Source organism: Momordica charantia (assembly GCF_013281855.1).
Source record: "Momordica charantia cultivar OHB3-1 chromosome 1 unlocalized genomic scaffold, Mcharantia_2.0 BLBB01000001.1, whole genome shotgun sequence".
NCBI classification, from domain to species: domain Eukaryota; kingdom Viridiplantae; phylum Streptophyta; class Magnoliopsida; order Cucurbitales; family Cucurbitaceae; genus Momordica; species Momordica charantia.
The window spans coordinates 2,653,921-2,659,022 of NW_028275157.1; the positions used below are offsets into that span (position 1 = coordinate 2,653,921).

General features: G+C 48.5%; 1 protein-coding gene across 1 annotated transcript; it reads right to left on the reverse strand.

Annotated features, from left to right (window-relative positions):
- Positions 1 to 205: 205 nt before the first annotated feature.
- On the reverse strand, positions 206 to 4,546 carry LOC148213083 (uncharacterized). Its single transcript, XM_088123147.1, has 3 exons — positions 4,282 to 4,546; positions 1,207 to 1,637; positions 206 to 1,027 (listed from the first exon to the last, which is right to left on the reverse strand). The coding sequence occupies exons 1-3, from the start codon at positions 4,544 to 4,546 to the stop codon at positions 206 to 208; spliced, it is 1,518 nt and encodes a 505-aa protein (XP_087979273.1).
- Positions 4,547 to 5,102: the final 556 nt, after the last annotated feature.

Sequence of the window (5,102 nt, forward strand, 5' to 3'; positions counted from 1 at the left end):
GAAAAGGACCGTGATATGCCAATGGCCATGGGGCCGAGATGGGGGTGAGTAGTTCGGGAGGCTGATGGATGATATTTGCAAAGTGCTGGCAGTTATCGCAGGTTTTCACAAACTGCTTTGCATCCTGCTCCACAGTGGGCCAATAGTACCCTTGTCGAACCACCTTGCCCGATAACGACCTGGCGCCAGAGCGGTTTCCACACACTCATTCGTGGATTTCCCTAAGGATGTAAATGCCTTCTTCGGGAGTTACGCACTTAAGCAGAGGTAGGGAGAAGCCACGTCGGTACAATGGTCCATCTCGGAGTATGAATCGAGTTGCTTTTCGCGCCATTTTCTTGTGCTCCTTTGAATCTTGTGGTGGACTCCCTTTGATAAGCTCCACGGTTGGATCCATCCACGAGAGTGCTGGAGTGTTAACCTTCATCAAATCTGGCTCCAAGATTGACAGATTGTCCAGAATCTCGACTAGGATCGACCTGGCCAGGTCGATCTCATATGCCCATGCCAATTTGGCTAAGGCATCTGCGTTGGAATTTTCTGATCTTGGAATTTGATTCACCTCGTAAGTCTTGAACTGGACGAGGTGCGATCTGACTTTGCTTAAATATTTTTCCATCCGGGAGTCCTTCGTTTGATACTCCTCCTTAATCTGATTTATGACCAGCTGAGAGTCACTGAAGACCTTAATATGGATGGCTCCCAGTCCTTTGGCGACGCGTAGGCCTGCTAGAAGGGCTTCGTATTTGGCCTCATTATTTGAAGTCCGAAAATTGAACCGTAGGGCATACTCAAACCGCATGCCACCTGGTGCGAGCAAGAGGATTCCTGCTCCGCACCTCTCATTGGAAGATCTGTTAATGTAGATCGTCCACTGGAGGTTGGACTCGCCGATTGAGGTGGTGGGGTGAGCTTCGCGATGAAATCTGCCACTACTTGCCCTTTCAACGCAATTCTGGGTTCGAACTGGATGTCGTATTCGCTTAACTCCATTGCCCACTTCATCAGGCGCCCTGATGTTTCTGGCCTGTGGAAGATGTTCTTCAGGGGCAAGTTGGTAAGTACTACGACGGTATGCGCTTGGAAGTACGGCCTAAGTCTTCCGGCCGAGGTGACTAAGGCGAGGGCCAGCTTCTCCATTTGGGGATATCTGGTTTCGGCCTCGGTCATGACTTTACTTGTGTAATAAATGGGACTTTGGCGTACCCCCTCCTGCTTGATTAGGGCCGAGCTGACAGCGCTGTCGAACACTGCCAGGTACAAGTGAAGCTTATCTCCTGGCAATGGCTTGGCGAGCAGAGGTGCCGAGCAGAGATAGTTTTTCAACTGTTCCAATGCTCGCTCGCACTCTGCCATCAATTCAAATGGTCCCTTCTTTCTTAGGACTTCGAAGAAAGGAAGGCACTTATCTGTTGACCTCGAGACAAATCTATTCAGAGCTGCAACCCTTCCATTGAGGCATTGGAGCTGCTTCAGAGTCTTGGGTGCCTCCATCTCAAGCACGACCTTTATCTTCTTTGGGTTGGCTTCGATCCCCCGGTTATTTACCATAAAACCAAGGAATTTCCCCGAGGAGATTCCAAAGGCACACTTAGCTGGATTGAGCTTCATTCGATACTTTCGAAGAACTTTAAACGCTTCGGCCAGATCGGAAAGATGCAACTTTGACTGCTTGCTCTTGACAAGCATGTCGTCCACATACACTTCCATATTCCGGCAGATCTGCTTGGCGAACATCTTGTTCACCATTCTTTGGTAGGTCGCCCCCGCATTTTTTAGGCCGAAGGGCATAACCTTGTAGCAATACAGACCTTGGTCTGTTATGAATGCGGTATGATCTTGATCTGGAACATGCATTTTTATTTGGTTGTATTCGGAGTAGGCATCCATGAAGGAGAGCAGCTCGTGCCCTGCTGTTGCATCTACGAGCTGGTCGATCCTTGGTAGTGGACAGTCTTTTGGGCATGCCTTATTTAAATTTGTAAAATCTACGCACATCCTCCACTTCCCGTTCGCTTTTTTAATTAATAAAACATTAGAGAGCCACTCGGGATACATAATTTCTCTTATATATTCAACTTTTAAGAGTTTGCTTACTTCCTCAACAATTACATCACTCCTTTCTCTATTTACAGGTCTTCTCTTTTGCTTTATAGGTCGGAATGATGGGTCTATGTTGAGGCGATGCACCATGATCTTCGGGTCGATCCCAGGCATGTTCTCGTGGGACCATGCGAAAACTTCTGAGTTGGACCTGAGGAAGTTGATCAGCTCCTCCCTATTAGTGGCCCCCAACTTGGTTCCTATGCTTACTTGTCTTTTAGGGCTAAGCAAAGGAACAAGCTCAAACTCCTCTGTCGGTGCTGAAAACTCCCTTTTACCTACTTTTGGTAGGTCGGCCTCAGATTTTAGCAACTCTTCCTAACTGGCTTGTCCTTCTAGGGCGCATACTGATGACCTTTTGAGCGGGGAGGCGTAGCACTCCCTTGAAGTTTTCTGCTCTCTTCGGACCATGCCCACTCCATTAGGAGTTGAGTACTTCAGGACTTGATGAAGTGTTGAGGGAACAGCCCGGAACGAATGGATGATGGGTCTCCAAAAGATGGTGTTGTAGGCCGACCTGCCGTCAATCACGACGAACTCGACCATCTGACTTACTTGTGTATCATCTTGCCCAATCGTGACCGGCAAGTCAATACACCCTTCTGGAGAGACCGATTCTCCAGAGAATCCAACCAAGGGCGTCGGACTCTTCTTCAGCTGTGACCTGGTCCATCCCAAGGCGAGATATGTTGGGAGGGACAGGATGTTGGCAGATGCGCCTCCATCTACCAGTACTCTTCGGACCAGGACGTGGTCGATAAGAGGAGCGATCACGAACGCGTCATTATGGGGCAAATGGACCCCTTCCAAGTCGGCGTCGTTGAAGGTAATGAAGGAGGTCGGTCTCTGCTCCCTAATAATGCACACCTCGCGCCTGGCTTCGCGAACTAGCTCTTTTCTTTTATTCCCAGATTGGCCCCCACTTGGGCCTCTTAAAATAGTGTTGATGACCGCAGGTCGGTCATCTGGACGAGGTGGCATCCTCGAACGCTTCCTCTCTTCCTTTTTTTCTACCGAGTTGGACCTCGGTTTGCCCACGAACTTTTTGAAGTAGCCATCTTGAATGAGGTCTTCAATCTGGCGCTTAAGTTCCCAACAACTTGATGTGTTATGGCTGTGATCACGATGAAAACAGCAATACTTATCTTTGTTGCGTTTCTCTAGATCTCTTCGGAGCTTCTCGGGTCGCTTGAGGAGCTTTTCCATCCCAGTTTCTTCAATGTTTGTTTATATTTCAGAGATGGGGATGGTGGTAGGAGTATAACGCTCATAAGCTAGAGGAGGATGACCCCTTGTCCTTAGACTTAAACTCAACCTTCCTTTTTTCTTGGCTGAGCTTTCCTGCCCGTCAATGAATTTTTTAGCTTTTTGCAGGACTTCGGCGAAAGTGGCTGGAGCTTCTTCTCCGAGTTTCACAGTTAAGGTCTCATCGGCCAAACCGTTGAGAAAGTAGCACATGGCCGAGTCATCGGAGCAGTGCGCGACCTTTAGCTGCTCCTACTGGAACCTTGTGACATATTCCCTCAGCGTTCCACCTTCTTTCTGCCTGATGGTGGCGAGGTGAGTCGCTGTTTTTCTATTATAGTGCCGAGAAGAGAATTGACTAATAAATTCTTTCCTCAGCTGGGAGTAGGTCGAGATTGACCTGGCCGGCAGTCTTCGATACCACAGGCGCGCGCTGCCAGTGAGTGCGATCTGAAAAGCGCGGCACTTGATTGCATCTGTTGCCGCTTGAAAATCCATGAGGCCTTCGAAGACCTCAACATAGTCTTTTGGGTCCTTAGACCCATCATAGGGCTTCATGGTGGGAGTTTTGATGTAACGCCCCGCGTTCTCGGGTACGTTAATTTTAAGATATCATTATTGCCTTTGGATTTTTCCCAAAGTTGATATTCTTGGGTTTTGTAATTTGGAGTTCTAATTTTTGGATAAATGAGAATCTAAGTTTAATTTAGATAGTTAGGATAAATTAAGTTTTCAAATTTGGAGAATTTAGGTTATGGTTTTTAAAACAATGTTAGTAAATAAAGGAAAACAAAAGTGTAAAATAAGAATAAAATAAAAAAAAAAGGAGAAACCCTAAACCATTTCTTTTTCTTCTTCCTCTCCCTTTTGTTTTCCCCAGCCGCCAGCCCCCCCTAAGATTTCTTCTTCTTCTTCGAGCAACCCAGCTGGCACCTTCTTCTTCTCCGGCGGCGGCACACTCCGACGAAGCCACAGGGCGGCAGTAGCAGCGGTCTATGACAGCACGACGGCGGAATCCAACCAAGCAGTTGCGGCGGTCTTCGACAGCAGCAGCGGCACCCTCCAACGACGCCTGCAGCGCGCGGCTCACGGACCCGATGGTGACCCACGGCGACGCAACCGTTTCTGCAACGTCCTGCAGCACTTCTCGCGGCGGCGCACGACGAACGGCGTCCTCACGGCGGCATACGACGCGCATATCAGCTCCACGGCAGCCCGACGATCTGCTGCTACGGCCTCAACCTCGGCGACGTGCGCAGCTCCCGACGGCTGCCTCCGACGAATAGCAGCTCCGGCGACACGTTCGTTTTGCGATCCGACACGAACGGTAGCAGATTCGCGAAAATATCTTCGTTCCGATACATTTGGCATTTACCCACACCCACACGGACCTTGACTTGCATTACCCATCCCTTTTAGACATCAGATCAGCAAGCCCGAAGCCTTTCGAACTCGATCTTGGAATCTCGAACGTTTTCGGAAGTGACCCAACCATAACCAAAGTATTTTGGCGTGAGTTCATAGGTACTGAATCGTTCAATTTTAGTTTGAGGCAAATTAAGTGCTTATAAAATGAACTCTAACCCAAGTTTGATTGTTTTCTTTGGATTTAGGAACCTTGCGGCAAGCTTAGGAGCTTTAGGAACAAGTGTTTGTAAGTAGCACGGGGGTGGGTGCGTGTGTTGGTGTTTATTATTTAGTTGTCGGTGTACTATTTATGATGTTTGAAAATGGTTCTGATACGATGTTGTGCG

Excerpts from the sequence above, each read along its gene's own strand:
- LOC148213083 (XM_088123147.1), bottom strand. The coding sequence starts at position 4,546 with ATGCGCGTCGTATGCCGCCGTGAGGACGCCGTTCGTCGTGCGCCGCCG. Across the intron at positions 1,638-4,281 it reads CGCCGCCGGAGAAGAAGAAG|CGTTTAAAGTTCTTCGAAAG; the intron begins GTGCCAGCTGGG and ends ATCTGGCCGAAG. Across the intron at positions 1,028-1,206 it reads CCCTAATCAAGCAGGAGGGG|GCCAGAAACATCAGGGCGCC; the intron begins GTACGCCAAAGT and ends CATCTTCCACAG.